Source organism: Corvus hawaiiensis, chromosome 1, assembly GCF_020740725.1.
Source record: "Corvus hawaiiensis isolate bCorHaw1 chromosome 1, bCorHaw1.pri.cur, whole genome shotgun sequence".
In the NCBI taxonomy this organism is placed as follows: domain Eukaryota; kingdom Metazoa; phylum Chordata; class Aves; order Passeriformes; family Corvidae; genus Corvus; species Corvus hawaiiensis.
Window position 1 is genome coordinate 48,545,274 of NC_063213.1, and position 17,565 is coordinate 48,562,838.

Sequence of the window (17,565 nt, forward strand, 5' to 3'; positions counted from 1 at the left end):
AAAACCAAATTCATGTTTTGTGGGTCTCTAACTAGAAGCATCGTCTTTTCATTTTTTGTATCTTTTTTCCACTTGTACCTGGCAGAATTTTGTTGACATAAATAATTTAATAGTGACAGCCTGAGTGCTCCCACCACAGACTCCACAGCTTGCCTGGGATGTTCAGATGTCTGTCCTGCTGCTGAGGTTGTGGCTGCAACCAGGTGTCTCAGCAGTGCAAAAGAGGCACAGATGTGGCAGCCAGCAAAGATGCCAACGTAAAGGCAGAAGGATGTGATAGAAAATGCTCGGTATTCACTCTGAGCAGATGATTCCAGCAGAGCCTTGCTGAAAGGTTAAGGCACACTCAGAGACTGCTGAACAAAAACTACCTGTTAGCGTGCTGAAATAGCAATTCATTGCCTGCCAGGTGAGAAACTCATATCAAAATACCCAGCAACAATATCTTTTCACATATAAAGAAATTGCTTCAAATAACTTTGGGTTTGGCATGGTTTGGGCTTTTTTTTTTGTTTTTCTGCTAACCTACCAACCATTTTGTCTGACAGCTATTCAAGATATATTTTAACCAGAGGGGTCTTGTTAATCTGATCTGGATAGGGGTGATAAGACAAAGTGGAAGACAAATATTAGAGGGCTTAAATTTCAATCACATGGAAGGTCTTGAGGGCTCTCCTGATTTGCTGGGCTCCTGAAATCTTACAAAACCTACAAATTTTACCTTTTCAAAACGTGACTTTTTGATTTGACAAAGCTATAATATAATTTTAACAGATGACTGTAGAGATCAGACATCTCTCCACTCACTATATTTTTCAATTTGTTTGAGCCAACTTTATGTCTTTTTCTTTAAGAAAAATACTAAACAATGCTTCATTTGATATTCTTCTATAAAGCTCCAGAGTGCAGGGTAAAAATGGCTCAGTGTTCAAGTGCCTGGCTAGATAGTGCCTGGAGCTGTGGGTCTGTCAGCCAGCACAGCATGCAGCACATGAAATTGTCCAATTACCATTTGGCCATCAACAAATCAGAAATCAGAGAAAAAGAGCATTTTAATAATTTACTAGCAGGGGCTACTTTATTGAAAACAGACTTTAAAATCCCTTTTCTGTTGACCATTTTTTTAAGGTCTTCAGCTGACAAAGTGGGAATAAGCCAGCCAGCTCCCATTATTAGCCTCATACAGCAGCATCAAGATGCAATGTTATGCAAAGACTGCAGCTGAGAATTTCATTTGCATAAAAGCACACAGAATTTTAGTTTTTAATAAAGAAATCGCTGGATTATGGGTTGTCTTCAGAATATGCAAAAGGGATTATGGAACACATACGTGGGTCGGATGGGGTAAAGGCTTCCAAGCAGTTTCCCCTCCTTTCTGTCTTTGTGGGCTGATCACCCACCAATGAACTGTAAGCAGAAGCACTGACTGGGGGCTAAGTGGCACTAGCCTCACAAGGAGGTGACAACACCTGATGGAAAGGCTTCACATGTGTTCCTCCTGCTTTCATTACCCCTCAGCTGGTCACTGGCCACCCACAAAATCCCTGCGTATGGAGCTGCCTCTTCTCTCTCCCTCGGTTTAGCTTTTACTGTGGCACTTGCTTCCCCTCCCACCCTTTTACTGTAGCCCCACTACACTCCCCCTCCCTCCAGACTTGGTCTTTGCTTAAATGGATAGTCCCCTCTTTCCAAAGGCAGCTAAAGAGCTCAAAGAGCTTCTATGCAAAGAAAAAACCATAAACCCCAGTTTCAAAAATCAGGTAGTTTCAAAGAAACACAAAAATGCCACCCACAAATAATGAAAAGGTGATGCAACAACTGTGTTTTGTTTGCAATAAAATCAAGATTATTTATAAAGAATGAAAGAAAAAGTTGTGACTTTCACAGTTTACCTGGAAAGTTACTGCCTTCCCTCTTTCTTAAGAAAGCTTCTGCATGCTATCAGCCAAGTGCTCCATGTGTTGTGACATCCTCTTGCTTTTTTCATCTAGGATATTATAAAGAATTATTTGCTCCAGAAGACTATTTGGAGTGGTGTAATTGTACTGCCTCTTGTTGTGATTGTACTTGGCACTCAGCACATTCACACTGGTGTGGGCAGAAGCCATGAAATCACCATAAACCATGGAGTCCTGGATGAGTGGCTGTACATAACCAAGGAAAAAGAACAAATGGAAACACAGAAACAAATGCTTCTAAACTTAAATATATCTATATGAGTTAAGTATATCCATACATGTTTCTAAGGATGTCTCGTTCACAAAACTCTTCAATCTACCCTAAATATAATGTTGTCATCATGTAAAAAACATTAAAGCAAAATGAGTGTTCCCCTACTGTTTTGCATATAAATTAATTAATTTTGCACTGGCATTTATCAAGTCTTCATCTCCACAGAAGCTCAGCGCTTCAACATACTTTATTATTTTTTGATAAACGCTCCTAAAAACTAGAAATAGAGATTAAAGCAGTTCACTATACTGCTATATGCAGAGTTAATACTCTATGGATGTTCTACTTCACCTCTGGAACTCCTGCCTAAGAGAAATCCTCTACCAGTTACAGAGATACGGTAGAGTGGTTGCTCTAATCACACTGGTCCCCCCACATTTGATATATCATCAAATTCCTATTTGGAGTGACGTGCATTTTTGCCATTAACTTCAGTTTGAACAGAACAGGACACCACAATTTAGATTTCTGAAGTTGTACCATCCCTGCTTATCTGTGCTTCTGAAAGATAGACTAACAAATTGTAATGAAGGTAGGCTTTAGACCACTGTGGAGTCCTTCCAGAAGCTGAGCCTCTAGATACCAAAAAAGGCAAAAAACCAGGAACATTTCTGTGCTAAAATGACCTTCTATCAGCTTCAAGGGGTATTTGACCAGAAAAGTATCTATGACTTCATGGAATTCAGATTCACTCCAAACTCTGACAGTGGACCCCCTTCTCTATGTGCCACCCAGGCATGAAACCACCAGCTATAACTCCAGCTGCAAGCAAATCTCAGCACACTGCAGAAGGGTCCCCAGAGCATTACTGTGGTCCTGTGTTGGGTCCCACATCCCCACGTGGGGTTTCTCTCTCATCACAGGGACCAAAATGCAGCCAGAGACCGGAAATTTCTTTTCACAAACTATGTAAAAATCAAAACAGGCCAGGCACATGTAAAACAGCTCCAGATGGTCATTAAGTCATGTGCTTCTGATCAAAATGCAGAGGTTAAATGCCTGTCTTTATTCACCTCTGACAGCAAGAAGAGGGGTTCAGGATCAAAACTCAAAGGTGCTTTTTCTAAATTTGTTGAAAACTGAACTAGCAAATACAAGATACCACTCCAGTCCTTTGAATTAGAGTATACTTTCCCAGGATAAACAAGAAATAAGAAATCCCCAGAATTAATTTTTGTTTGTTTTAAAGGACGCTATCCACATATATTATGAGAATAAATTCACATACGTGTCTAAGCAAGAGTACTCTATGCAAAATTAAAAGGGAAATTCTAAGAAAACCCATTTAACTTCATCACTGTAACTAACTTTCATTTTGTCCTCTATGACTTCCAGCACACTTAAACTTTATAATTTGTGGAGTCACATCTCCCTCATTTTAATGATTATTTATTGCATTCTGTACAAGACGAACCCAGTTCAATTAATCAAGGGAAGCCTAAAAATCAATTAATATGAATTAAATGAGCTACACCAACTCTTAGGAAAGTCACACATAATTTACCAAAGCATTGTCAATAATGCTTAGGGAACTTTGGGAAAATTGCTCGTGAGTGGCTGTTGATGCAGTCAAATGTTTTAAGCCTACATCATTAATATTTCAATCAGGTTGATGCAGTAAGACTTGCCATTTTTCTCAGTAAGAAAACTCATTATTTTCTTGTGCTTTTTCGGAGCTAGTTTAGAAGAATACTTATTTCACCTATGATCAGAAAAACAGAAATTAAAGCAAGAACTAAATAAAGAATAATTTGCATTTAAGGAAAGCAGAGGTAAATTGCTTTACAAATAGGAAAAACCAGAACATCATTAGTGGAAGCAAAGTAGCATAAATTCATCTTTTAAAAAATTGTTTGTAAAAGCAAGGCTAGTCAGCAGGAATAGACATTTTATGCAGATTTGAGCAGCATTTAACTTCCAACTGAAATGTGTTTCAGCCCTTTTCTCCTTTTTTCATTGTTTGTGACACATACGGACCCTGCAGTACCTCTCTTCGCAGTGAAAGACGACCTCCTTACACATGATCCTTATGAGAGGTCTCTACTCAGCAGCCCTGAAAAGCCCTCTAACAACAGTTTCATTTGTAAATCAGTGAGGGACGGAGTGGGTTCCGGTGGAGCTGGAAGTGGCCCGAGACAACTTGTCTCAATGGGGCAAAATAACTATTGTTATCGAGCTTAACAAAATGGCACAGCATGGGAGCCACGCCGAGCCAGAGAGCAGCTGGTTGTAATTCACACTGGTTTTCAGAAAACACTAATCGTTCCCGAACAGACCTCTTTGAGGATTGGTCTTCCCTGCATTTTCAATTTGTCACTTTCTCTTATGATAAGGTCAGCGGTGACAGCACTTCCTGACATTAACAGCTGTGGCTTTTAAAAGGGTCATTGTGGAACTACTAATTGCAGTAATTTCATTAGCATAAATTTTTTATTCTGCCATTCATTTATCTCCAGGATTTTTTTTTTTTAATACTACATTGTACTTTTCAATATATGCCCATTCAGGGTTGTAGGCAAAGGAAATTATTATTGCTAATTTAGCCTTCTTTATGGGTGAAAAAAAAGCAAACAAAAAAGAGTTGATACAGTAACAAAATCTGATTTAACAGCAGTTCACCAGAAAACATAAAGTAGCTTGAAGCCAGTAATGAAGATTAGGCTGGTACAAATCAAAGCCATTCATTAGTGCTAAAGACAACTGAGCATTAAACCGATATACATTCTGAAAGAAAATATGAGGGTGAAGTAGGTTCATTCTTATACAATCTCTCTACTCTAGGCCTTGGCTGATGGACTTTAAACATGAAAAAAACCCCAAGGCAAGTTACGAGCAGTTTATACAGGAATTTTGCCTGCATCCTCCCTCTATCTTTTCTCAGGATGCAAAATAGTCATTACTATCAAATATATAAATCTCAACTCTTTGCAGTTAGGTTGAGCTAGCTGAAACATGCCAAGCAAAGAACAAAATAGACCAGTGTCACTGAAAATTAACACATGTTGCAGGCAATTATCAAAATTGAGAAAAAAAGCCAAGTCAGTGTTTGCTTGAAGGAAAAGGTACCTGGGAGATGTGAGTGGGTGGACAGGAAGGAGTTTAAGAGGCAAGGAGAGAAAGCAAAATATTGCTCCAGGTGGCTTCTTTGCCACACTGCATGTTGTAAAATACCTTGGAGTAGGATGAGCTAAGAGCATAATGAATTTATCCTTGGTATGCTTAACAATGTGTGCTGCTTGGTGCTAAGCAGCAGAGAAGCAGCATAAAAACCAGCAACAATAAAATACTCAAAGATGATAGAGATGTATATGGTTGTTATTTTCAAAGAGGTGAATTAAACAATCCTGATCCTTTTATTCTGCACTAAGTCATATGTGACACCAGATGAAAGTAAGAAAGGGGGGGGGGGGGTGCCTGTCATGCTGAACTTGGACACAGATTATTTTAAAATACTGTAGATCGTGCCTTATATCAAATGAGGTATAAAAGCACCTTTGTAAGTTCATGAAGCTCAGTACATGGATTTCAGAGCTGCTACACCCTGTTCTTTTTTTGTGCTCCTTTAAAATGAGGTTTAGCAATTTCAGTACTGAAACAGAAGAGGGCTCTTTTCCTCTCCTCTCTCCCAAGAAATCAAAGACATCAGAATTGATTAAATTTCTGATACTTTCCATTTCCCTTCAAATACCTCTGAACTCACTGTTTCTTGCCCTTAATGTCCTTCCAGTTGAAAAGGGTCTCACAATGCCTGCTTCCAACAGGCACCACGATCAGGGAGGATCGCTTGTTCTTTCTGTTCAGATACTTTCACACCAGGCAAAAGGGACGTTCACAGCAGCACCCTCCACGGAACAAACTGACCGTGCAGCTCACCATCTCCCTGCTGAGCTCAACCTGACCCACTTCTTTCCCTGGATAGCCTGTGTCTTCCAGAAGGGTTATTGTTTTGAAAACAAAGAGGTAGAGAAAAAAAAACCCAAACAAATCCCCCAGAAACTTCCTTCTTGGTTCCCACAATCACTGTGAGTTTTTTATGGTTTTCCTTCACCATTTAAACCCAGAAATTTTCTATTTTTTGTTAAAGCAACATAAATATGATGCCGTATTTGTATTGAACCCTTAAGAGAAAAAATTATCATTAGCTTAACTTCAAGCTACCCTAATTAAAAGTAATCTGTAATATTGTTATACAGCATTAAATAAAAATCCTTTATCAACTACTATTCCTCAACTTTTTGAAAGTGTAGAAAAGACAATTAGGAGCTAAGTGTCAACTATGACAAAATAATCACTCAGCAGTAGACCTCACACTGCTGATCAACAATAAGGGACAGGATGACTGCAGTATGTTTCAGAAGCCCAGGAATAAGTGAGCACTTGCTAACAAGATTTCTGTGCTAAGAACAAAGGACTTCCCTGAAGTATCTAAAATGGAGCAAGCAAAATGACACATTAGCACACCAGCACTAGAGAGAAGGAGAGGAGACCACTTCCCAAAAATCTTTGATGGAGAGGGGACGGCAGACTCTAGCATTCCCTCTTCTTCAGGGTGGTCCTTTTCCCCCCAGCCCCTCTCATTCTTTAGATATCCTAATACATTTCTGCAGCTGTCTTGTTGCCCCTCCCTTTACTAACTTGGTCATTTTGCCTTGACTTTCCTTTTACTCCTTCTCAGACCCTTTGCTTTACACCTCTCCTACCATTCTGGTTCAGTTTGGCATTTCCTTACTGTCTCCTCTCCCCCCCCATAGCACTGACATGGCTTCTCTGTTATTTCAACGCCTCTGTTCTGAGTACACTTTCCTCATCACTTTAAAATCTTTCCCCTGCCTCATCCTATTATTTTTTGCATCCTGCTCTTTGTTTGTTGGTCTTTCCATCGGCTGCATATGACTCATGCACCCAGTACTGGTTCATGTACATTGATGACACAAACCCCTTAATTCCCTGTCAGTAAAGCATCATGTTATTTTGTTAGTTGACATTTATGTCACTTCCTGGGAATCAAACAGTAAAGATACTCACCAGGAACAGTTAACACCAATTTGAAAAAAGGAACTCATTAACAGTTGCTAAGATCAGTGAAATCTTAAATATCTAAAAAGAAAAGAATGATAGAGGAACATAATGCTTATTTTTTTTAAAATAATCCCCCCCAAACATTTTATCAATATACTATATATTAGATGTATAGATGTATAGTTATTATATATTTATATACAGCAATATTGAATGACTAAATTCTGGTGACCAGATGTATTTTCATAGGAGAAAAATATAATTAGATAAGGACATGAGAAAAGAATATATTTAAGTCAAAGTAAATTCTATTTTCTTTTCTCCATTAAATCCTCTCTGTTTCTTTCAAATAAGAAGTTAGTATCGCATAAAAAATTAATGCAATTGGATATCCCGCCTCCCCCCCCCCCTCGCCCCCTCCAGCTCACCAGACAACAAATAACTATGCTGATGACACTATACATCTCTGTTAAAATAAAGCAGGAGCAGCTGATGGAACATACAAATGCCAGGTTTATTTGCAAACATCTCTCCCTCCCCCGCAGTCCTACAGGAGGCATCCGTGTGCCGCCGGAGTGCGGAGCCAGGACAGCGCAGGAGCAGCAGCCAGGGAGCCTGGACTGAGTCCCGCAGCCCCGCTCCCCTCACGGCCCCGGGGACAGGGAATGCCCGCGGGTTCCCTGGAAGCAGCACAAGACATCCCTTCTCCTCTCCTTCACCTTCATTTCACCACTACTGCTGTGTTTTGTATGGGTCTGAATGGAGGATAAACACTGCAAATGCAGAGAGAGCTGCCTGGTGCTACATTCGACTAAAACCAGATGGCTCTTCCCTGGGAATTCCTGAAATCCTCAGTCTTACATGATCAAAACCCCCCTATCCAAATAAATGGTCCCAAATATAATATAAATATAATCTCCAGAAGGAAACTTCTGCAATGGCAATTGGTGAAGGAAAGTAAGCATTTTCCAGATCTCTGTGAGTAACTCCAGCAGTCTCACTGCCAGCATGGAAGTTGCTGCATGTTGTCCCATGCTAGGAAGGACATCAGAGGCAGCTGGCTAAAACTCTTAGAAGAATATGAGAATATTCCTTTCCCCTGAAGAGAAACTCACTAATGCATGTGGTTTGTTTGGGGCTTTTTCTGAAAACAAACATGTTACGCTCTGCATCAACCAGCAACAAAAAGAGAATAATTGCCCAGATATTAAAATGCTAAATGTATTTGCCATGTAGTGCCATGGATTGCCTTTACAGGGGAAATCTCCACCTTTCTATTTGCTGAATAGACGGAGAACTCTTTGGTTCACCTGGACTGTGCACAGCAATATTTCAGCCTCACTTGCTACAGCTCTAGTGAATATATTTAACTGAATTGGAAAGGGCTAAATAAACTCTGTATCTATAAGATCCTAAAAAGACTAGAATGGAAGGATTCTGCAAAGACAGTGTTATGAATTACATACTTCTCTTTCCCTCACTTCTCTGCCTGTGCTAGACAGCCCCCTAAACTCTCCTGAAGGCAGTGACATACCATTAAAATTCAGCTTTTAGCAGGGGTGAACTTGAACAACACCAAAGGCAATAAGTATGCAGGAAGGAGTAAATTTTTTTCCCCAGCCTATTCAGTTATCGATCTTTCAGTGATCTCCGTTGCTTTTTTAGGAAACTGATGGGCTTGAAACTGTACCTCGACCCCTTCAGCTTCCTCAATGAACCTCCTGCTGCTGGAGGGAAGGGCCTCCCATGGCCACTCATGAAGCCAGTCAATAGCAGGGCAGTTAACTATGGCTGGGAAGTTCTCAGCTCACTCTCACAGCATGGCACTGATGGGACAGAAACACACGACAATGTGCCAGAGAGGAGGGAGGGAACAGGGAGAGAAAAGAATCACACGGCAAGTTGAGGCCATCAAAGAGAGGCATGCAATGAACCATGGTCCAGCACCAGCCAGTACAGAGCTGAGGCTCCAAGCCAAATTTGGCAGATAATAAACTTTGTCAGCAACCCTGGGCAAATAGGTTTTGCACCCTTTCCCTTGTACAAACATGGCACTTTTGCAGCTTCCTTCTGCTCTCTCCACGTTGGCATCAGTTACTCAGTTTGATAGCTATAGATGATAAGGCAGGCACAGGGACTGTCTGGCATGCAGACAGCCAGAAGGTGCACATTCAGCTGGCCATGGTGACAGAAACCCAGTTCTTGACTTTATAAATCTATTCAAGTCTCTTCCTGACACTTTAATATGCAGTGTGACCCCTCTAAAAGAGCAGGAATGGGAATTTTAAGGGATGATTCTTAATAGAAGTGCAAAGAGATGCCCAAAAAGGGTAGGCCAAAGTATTCAAAGGAAAATAAAACTGTGACTGAGTCTTGATATCACCAGGTCTACACAAAGCAACTGGCATTTGAGAAGGAAGGGTTATTCTAGTCCTCAGCTGTATCTTGACCCTACTTACTGCAGGTAGCACATGCTTTGGCCATTGCATATGCTCTTGGTTAATTGGTAAAATGCCAGACATCAGGCTGTTAAGACAAGAATGGAGTCTCTCCTATATGCTTCTTACAAAAAGGAGCTATTTCTATTGTACAGGGCCTCTCAAACCATATGGCACTGATGTTGTTAATTCCAATAGAAAATAACCAAATGGTTTCAGAAGAGTTTATAACTTGTCCAACAGCCACAAGTGCCAGGACACAGCCCAGTCAGGCATGCCAGGGAAGTGACAAGTTTATTTTTCCTTTGGACTAATTGGGAACTGACATTCCTATTAAGAGAAAACTGGATAAAAAAGGAAGAAGAGCAGAAAGCTGAAAGAAAATAAGTAAAATGAGGTGATGAAAGGAAGAGGTTGAACTGGCTCAATACTTCACTGAGTTTTAAAGCAATCAGGTAGGAGAGATAAAGGAATGAGGAGAAAGCAACAACAGAAAAAAGGTTCAACAGTATCTGGAAAGAAGATTGAAAGGAAAATGGAAAAGAATTGCTACTATCTCATAGTTTCTAAAAATACATCTCTGCACTAGAAAACACAAGACAGGAATTTACACAAATAACCTAGATACTAGAACCAAGTCAAACCAAGAATACCCAGGTTGTCTAAGAACATCACAAAGATAGACCAATCAGCAAGTTGGCTTAAGGTACAGAAAAAATGATCTACTTTAAATGTTTGAAGAGGCAAATGGCAGAAATGTCCATGTAGAATTCCAGACAAGTGGTGAAAATTACACTAAAACTGTACAAAGACACAGAAAGATCTTGGAATTTACTGCTGATGAGAAAGATGGGCACACACAGAAGAAACAACCAAAAAGATAGAAGAATAAATGGTGTCTGCCACAAAACTGAATCAGAGAAGAAAAAATGTAGGGGAAGAATCTGCTAGGTCTGTTTCGCAATCTTGAACACTGCTGAGTTTCCTGAATTTGTTTCCTGGTTACACTATGTGTCCTTCAGTTAGACATTGTTTCTCCCTCACATCACTTCATTTTCTGGGAAAAATCTACAGTCATTTGTAATACCAAGACTCATGGTGTCTCAGCTCCATGTTGAAGCCCAGGGAACTTAATTTTCTCTTTTTTTATTCCTCTAGTAGCCACCTTCTCAGATCTGCACACCATCCCTGCCGTGGTAGCAGCAGCAATGGAGAGCCTGGAGAGATCTGTCCCTGCTTTGATGTGTTTCTCACAAGTGCCCTTGCTATAGCAGTGGTGCCAAACTGAATCTATCACTCCTCCAAAGCTGCAAACCATACACAGACTTGCTTGAAGTTTCATCTTCTACACCCTCCTACACTCCTCACATTGCTCATATATGAACTTAACTCCTTAAGTACTGGACTGCAAGAAGAGTTCAAATCAGAGTCTTGGGACGTTTGCCAGAAGCAAATCAGAATTTGGTGTTTTCTTTAGTCTTGTATCCTAAGTAATATTTTATTCTCCCTAAATATTGAAAAATTGTTTGTATGGGATGATTACTGTTTATATCAATCTTATGTTGAACTTTAGGGGAGAGGTTGCTTTCCCTATCCAGTGTAATTTGTTAGGAGCAATTTAGAAGAATTGTATGTATAAGGAGCTGCATTAGTTTATATGAACTGCAGATACCTGAGAAGGTAAGATGGGAATTTTAGGACTGTTTACTTGAAACCTTATTCCAATATCTAAATTCTAGATTTCCTGACACCCAGAACTCCTCTGTTCTCCCCTTGTCCTTGGCAGATGTATTCAAATGCATAAGCACAATTTTACAAGTACAGGTTTACAAAGCAGTAGACAACTATTGAATGAAACTGTTACGAAGGCTAAGAAGAGAGAAAGTAGATGAATTCTGCAAAACTGAATTCTAGAAACCTTACAGAGAATGAAGAGAAATTATCAAATCCAATAAAAAGGTAGTGATAGGTAAAATGAGTCACACAAAAACTTCGTAGATTATTGTGACAGGATGAAGAAAAATGTCTCAATCATTTAATAAATTACTTCTTGGAATAGCTAGTCCTAGAGCTCAGACCATAACATACTATTCATAATTTCCATTATTTTTCCTTAAAACACATAGCTGAGAGATTTTTACTACATTGTATTGTTAGGCAGAAAATTACAGCACAGCCCTGGATATAATATGATACCCTGATAACTATCTATTTGTTAATTACTTTTTGTGAACAAATACATAGGATACAGCTTATACTTGAAAAGCTAGTCATAAAAAGAATGTAACCAGATCCTGACCACAGCATAACCCTTCTTTCTCCTTTAGTTGTAGCGAAGTTTGGTAAATTCTCACCATAGATTTGATGTGGCATGTTTTCGGGGTTCATTTGCATTCCCCCCAGTGAATTCCCTATACTACAAAGGACCTTGTGCACTGCTTGCTTTGCACACAGAATAATGAAGATGCCATGTGATCTGATAGCAAGAGAGCTGTGAGGAAAATTGAGTAATTATTACTGACTACATTTTGAACAATCTTTGCATAAGCAAGAAGGTCTTATTTTGAAAACATTTATCTTTTGTCCAAGCCATACATTACAGCTTAATTTGACAGAAGGAAAAAACCCAAGAATAGGAAAGAATAGGAAATTCTCCATGTAAAAAATGAAGAATATCTTGCAAGACAACCAGGATATAAATATTACAGTGAAGAAATCATATAGAAATAGAAATATGTAGTAAGTTCTCCAAGATAAACACATCCCTTTCTTTGAGGATTTTTGAGATTTAAACACACACAACTGAGTAATGAAGACAATCATTGTGGAAAAAAGAACTGTTATCTTGTGAAATCCATATCAACTTCCATGAAGCATTCGCCACTCCGAAGAACACAACCCCCCTGTTTTCTCAAGTGTCCATTTGAGCCTCACACTCACATGTCACTCTCACTACTGATGTGCATCTTACACTATATGTTTTGGTCCAACCTTCTCCTGCTCTTCTCAAAAATGCAAGCCCTCTAGGTTCACTAAGTGCTTTGAACAGAGCAAGACAAAAGACTAAAGAGCATCTTGGCGCATACTTGACCACTGGTCTGATGGAGCCCATCCTATTTCAGCGTTAGTGCACTCTCGTGGTTTTCCCATATGAAGCTAAGCAGTGCTGCTGCAGGAGTGAGGAGCTGCACAGACCAGGAATCAGTCCTGACCAGCTCTACGCCACCACCATCATTTTGTGAACAGAGCACAGGAAAAGCTGTGCAGGAGCAGGAAAATCCATATGGATGCCAGCCATTTCATGCTACTAGTCCTCAGGACCACAAAATGCCCTTCGTAGTTTTACTAATACAGATGTATCCTTAAAAGTCAGCTCTCTCAGTGCTCAAGAAGAGATGGCTGACATCCAAATCAGAAAAGCCTGGAGCTTTTCATACAGAAACAGGAACTCTGTAAGAGCCTGCCAACTGCAGAAACAGATGTTTTCTGTGCTACAGGACTTGGAAATCCTCGATAGCTACTCCCCACTGAACCAAACAAAACAAACATCAAAAAATAAACCCGAACCAAAAATCAAAACAAATCTGAGGTCAGTATTAGTTTAACACAGAATCATAAACCCTAAAAACATACTTCTTTTTGGCTGGGACTTAAGCACTCAAGCAGATAGATATGTATTTATGCCCTCAAAGGAAAAACCATGAGAGCTGGCCAAAAGCTGAGCTCTGATGGGGCTTCACAAGTTCCTTGCAGATTCACAGATAAAAATAGATGTTCTGTCAGTGGCAAAACAAACCAAAAGGAAAAGGTTAATGTGTCCTAATGAAAGAGGATTTGGAAATGAAAGGTGATAATTTAAAAGAAAATTAATCATAAAAATATGGACAAGATTGCCTGTGGCAATTCAGGACACCCACTCTGCCTATGTTTGACTTTAATTCTGGTTGAAGCATGAAAATACTGTACTGCTGAGTTCCACAGCAAATAGGGAGCCACCTAAATCCTGACAGGACTATAGAAAGAGGAGATCATTGTAAGGATGTGATGACTAAAGTAGTCATGCCAAGTTGGAAGGAAATTGGAGAAATGGCATTCCCCTAAAGCAAATTTCATTCTTAATGCTGGGACTTCACAACAGCCACTGAGGGACTGTAAATTTTACATGAGGAAAATACACTATGAAGAAACTTGCTCAAGGAAGGAAGAGCAAGTATTTGTAGTACCCATCAGCAGCTCACGAAGAAAATTGGATACACATGGACTGAACACAGATTCAGTTCAAAAGAAAAATCACTTAGCATGTCTGACTTTAGAATATATAGTAATGCTTAAGAACACTGAGGAGACTGAAGTGAGAACCTGGAAAACATGCAAAGATGAAAGGCTGCAAAGAGTATACTTACTAGAAAGAGTACATTTGGGGGTATGATTGTGTAGGGCATGAGGGCTGTGAGGCCTTTGGTCACAGTGTTCACATCTTTGGGGAAAAGCTGATGGGTTACCATGACAAGTAAAGTAAAGTATAATAAAATCAGATGGAGCTCCAGAAACAGCAAGACTGACTGAACTCATCATATTCATGCTTTTGAGAAATAATTGCTTCTTCTGGCCTTTACTTTTCCAAAAAATTTTGGTAATGTGCCGAGTATTTAAGAGTGATTACTGCACAGAGATTTGGGATATTGAAAAAATTCTGGAACCCAAGTATATTGCTGAGCCTTAGAAATGTCTCATCTTGTGTGTGCCTTAGACCCATCAGTGCATTAACATTTACAATGTTCAGCCATCAACTTTGTTTGCTTGAGCATCATTCTTCCTTTATAATTTATTTCATCATTCATTATGAAAGTTCTTAAAATTCTCATGTGCATATCTGTCCTCACATACCCTTCAGCTGTGGACCCATATTTTATAATGGTGCAACCCATTGTCTTCACCTGATGTACTTTCAACTTAAATTTGCACCTACACACATGGCACGTTCTCAGTACATTGACAGCAGAATTGACTGCAATGTCCAGATTGCAAACAATCAAAACAAAAGCAACACAAACCCAAAGAGAGTCAAAGAACAGCCCTGTGTAGTTTTTGTTCCTGAGCTACAGATTCCTCAGCATAAACAGAACTGCAGGATGTAAGATTATAAGTGAGCTTGAGGGAAAACGTGGCTTAATGTAGGATGTTGATTTTTCCAAAACGAAAGGGAAAAATGAGACTATATCACTTCACTGAGCTTTAACATTATGAAAGTGCCTAAATTCACCCTTTTGTTCTCTTTCACATTATATTAGTCTTTTATTCTTCAAATCTAGGGAAATGAAGAGGTGATAGGTCACGCTGCAACTAAAAGTTCATATAGATATCTACCAGTGTGTTAAGTCATGAAATTTATGTCTCCTTCAGTACTATAATGTCTCTACTTTTCTTCCCTGCAACATGAATAGATACCTCCTGTTCTTGCCTCCAGAAGTGCTAATTTGCACAGTAGGGGACTGGTGAAATTGTTGCAAGGTAAAAGGAGTTTGAAAGTTGGCTTTCAAAAAGCCCTTAAAAGGAAAGGAAAGGAAAGGAAAGGAAAGGAAAGGAAAGGAAAGGAAAGGAAAGGAAAGGAAAGGAAAGGAAAGGAAAGGAAAGGAAAGGAAAGGAAAGGAAAGGAAAGGAAAGGAAAGGAAAGGAAAGGAAAGGAAAGGAAAGGAAAGGAAAGGAAAGGAAAGGAAAGGAAAGGAAAGGTTACTGTGGGAATAAGGAAAACATAAAGGGTAAAAATGTGAAAGGAGAAAATGAAGAGAGATATTAGAAATAATTTTTTCCCCATCCTATCTTAAAAAAATATATGAACGCAATAGTCATGAAACAGAGACAAATAGCACAGTCAGAAAGGGATATGCAGAAGGTAAGCACCACTATTGACCATGTCACTGAAGTCTGTAAAAGTGAAGATGATACAGAATATGTCACACAAATCTCCACTGGCCTCTATGTTGCAGAATAAATTTGTGGAATGAAGAAGTAATGGCAACAAAATTACAGATAGGAGGGAACTTCAGCAAAATTTAAGCAGGATTGAAAAAGAGAAGAGGAGAGGGGTGAAAAAGAGAAAGTGGTGTGGTATGTTATAAAGGGTGAGAACTTGGCAAAAACTCATAGTCAAATCAGATTGCTCTTTAGAACAGTGGTGGTTAAACACCTCAGAAAACTGAGAAACATAGAAGATCACTGTGAAATAATCTGCTATATGAAGGCTCTTCTCATCCCCAATGAAGCTGAGCATTTTCATACAAAAAGTATGGAGCATATATCCCTTTCAAAACATTCTCTTTCTTAAGGGTTAATGGTTTTCAGACTTCTCATTTTCTTATCAGCTAAACAGATGTTTCAGATGACGTGTGAAATTGAAGCCTACATAACCTGAAAGTTCCTAAAGATGCCACTGCAAAACCAGTTTTCCCAGATACTGCTTTCCAGCTCTCAGGAGAGAACTACAACCTCCCTCCAAAACAGTGCCTCTAAAACAGGGTTTAAGAGAGACAGTTGTTGCAATTGTGGTATCATATTAATGTGTATTCCTAAAAAGTTTTAAATCTGAAAACAGCTACATGGATATTTTTACTTTTCCAGTTTTAAATGGCATAGGAAAAGTAGAAAGAATTAACATTTTCTGTGAAATTTCAATTATTTGTGCAAATACTTAAGACTTGACTACACATACAGAATTACAACATTTGTAATTAGGGAGCATATTTACAATTGAATTAACAACACCACAAACACCTCATGAGCACCTCACTTCACTCTGGAGTGCATCATTATGTCCAAGACATAAGACCATGAAACTAAGACACAGAGCAGCTATGTGACTTTCCTATGAACAGGCAGGAAGTCAACAGATCTGAGAGCACACTTGGTGTACACCAAGCCTCCACACAGGCAGGTTATTACAGGGGTAACACAAGAGAGGCAGTTTCGGTGCCACACGTCAGCAAGTGAGCTTTCAAGAGAAGTATGCCAACATATGCTGGGTTATGAGATAACTGAAATATGTTGCTATTTTGATCAGCTCATCACTGTTTCTTGCCCTTGAAATATGCCTTACTTTCTACTGCAGCCACACTCTCAAGAGCCACCTCCAACAGTGTTCTCTGATGTCCATCAGGCCCAGGGCTCAGACTTCTTTTCTAATTCCTGCAACTATGACCTTCATGTCTTCATCACTGAACAGATCTGGAACATCTCCTGTGAAAAGACAAAGGGGTAGGTAGGAGACGCCTTACACAACACATGACAAATAATCTTCTACATGGTATTCACCCCAATGGGATTTAAGCACGTAACAAGAGCTATGGTATGATACTACATATATCTAGTAACAAAACAGTCTCCTCCTGTTCCCTATGTCTTTTTGCCTAAAAGGAACTATTCTTTTCTTTTTTCTTTTTCTTTTAAGGGATAGGAAACAACATTGTTTTGAAATGACAAAATATTTGCCCTGATAGGAAGTTCACTTGCAAATTATGGGCCCCTCAGAATAGTGGTCCCTTATTTCACAGGCTGTTGGTAAATTGCTTACTAGTCGGGTTGCAAAAGTAAATATAACTTTTAAAAAAATCCTTCGAGATACACTCCAGCTGTCCAGATGTGCATTTTTTCTTCCATCCTATCCCCACACCCCCACATTCAGAGTCCAGATTCTCTAATCTTCAAAACGTGGGTGAGGCATCATTGCTGCATGCTACAGTTGTGCAGTCACAGGGACATTGCTTGAAATTAGTGAAATCACACCAAAACAAACATAACATTAAGTCAAAGAGATATTCTCCTTTCCCCCCAAATCAATGCACTTATGAATGGTAAGCCTTGTCTCCTCAACGGGCTGTGC

The 17,565-nt window shown here is 39.4% G+C and overlaps 1 protein-coding gene across 1 annotated transcript in view; it reads right to left on the reverse strand.

Annotated features, from left to right (window-relative positions):
• Positions 1-17,565, reverse strand: part of DNAH11 (dynein axonemal heavy chain 11) — a 107,201-nt gene that overhangs the window by 62,828 nt on the left and 26,808 nt on the right. Inside the window, 2 exon segments of the mRNA XM_048321285.1 lie at positions 135-327; positions 16,790-16,922. Of these exon segments, the coding sequence (XP_048177242.1) occupies positions 135-327; positions 16,790-16,922 (326 nt within the window).